Source organism: Eimeria mitis, genomic scaffold (assembly GCF_000499745.2).
Source record: "Eimeria mitis Houghton genomic scaffold, Emh_scaff3233, whole genome shotgun sequence".
NCBI lineage: Eukaryota > Apicomplexa > Conoidasida > Eucoccidiorida > Eimeriidae > Eimeria > Eimeria mitis.
The window spans coordinates 4238-4907 of record NW_013571571.1 but is presented as its reverse complement, the minus strand read 5'-3'; the positions used below and the strand labels follow the sequence as shown (position 1 = coordinate 4907).

At 53.9% G+C, this 670-nt stretch overlaps 1 protein-coding gene across 1 annotated transcript in view; it reads left to right on the top strand.

The window, feature by feature from the left end:
* Positions 1-339, top strand: part of EMH_0063650 (uncharacterized protein) — a gene marked incomplete at both ends in the record, with an annotated part of 598 nt that extends 259 nt beyond the window's left edge. Inside the window, 2 exons of the mRNA XM_013498167.1 lie at positions 3-120; positions 329-339. Of these exons, the coding sequence (XP_013353621.1) occupies positions 3-120; positions 329-339 (129 nt within the window). The remainder of the gene's footprint in view (positions 1-2; positions 121-328) is intronic.
* Positions 340-670: the final 331 nt, after the last annotated feature.

The following is a 670-nucleotide window of genomic DNA, read 5'->3' as shown; positions in this document are numbered from 1 at the left end:
CCCTGGGTACCCTGGGCCACATAGGCGGAGACTTCACCGTCACCAAGGGGGCCCCCTTTATAAAGAGGAGGTTAGAGGTCTTCGAGCGACTCATGGAGAAACAGCAGCAAGAACTCAAGGGTGCGCCTGCTGCTGCTGCTGCTGCTGTTGCTGCTGTTGCTGCTGCTGTTCCTGTTGCTGTTGTTGCTGGTGCTGTTGCTGCTGCTGTTGCTGCCGCTGCTGTTGCTGATACTGCTGTTGCTGCTGCTGTTGTTGTTGCTGCTGCTGCTGCTGTTGCTGCTGCTGCTGCTGCTGCTGCAGTTGAAGGGTGATGCTGTTGCTGCTGCAGTTGAGGGGTGATGCTGTTGCTGCTGCTGTCAAGGGCCCTGAGAAACTACGTTTGCTGCTGCTAGTGCTGCTCCCGCTGCTGCCCGTACTTATGGTAGACTGCTGCTGTCGCTGCTGCTGCTGCTGCTGCTGGTACTGCCGATGCAGCAGCAGCAGCAGCAGCAGTGGGAGTTGTTTGTTTGCCTGCTGCCGAGGTGTAGCTAGCAGCTGTGTGTCGCCAGTTCAGGGTTTAGGGTTTAGGGTTTAGGGTTTGTATATCGTATAAAAATTTATAGTTTCGCGTGTTTTTTTTTCTGTACATATTCCTGTTTGTATATCTATACCCTCACAACAACCCCCCAAT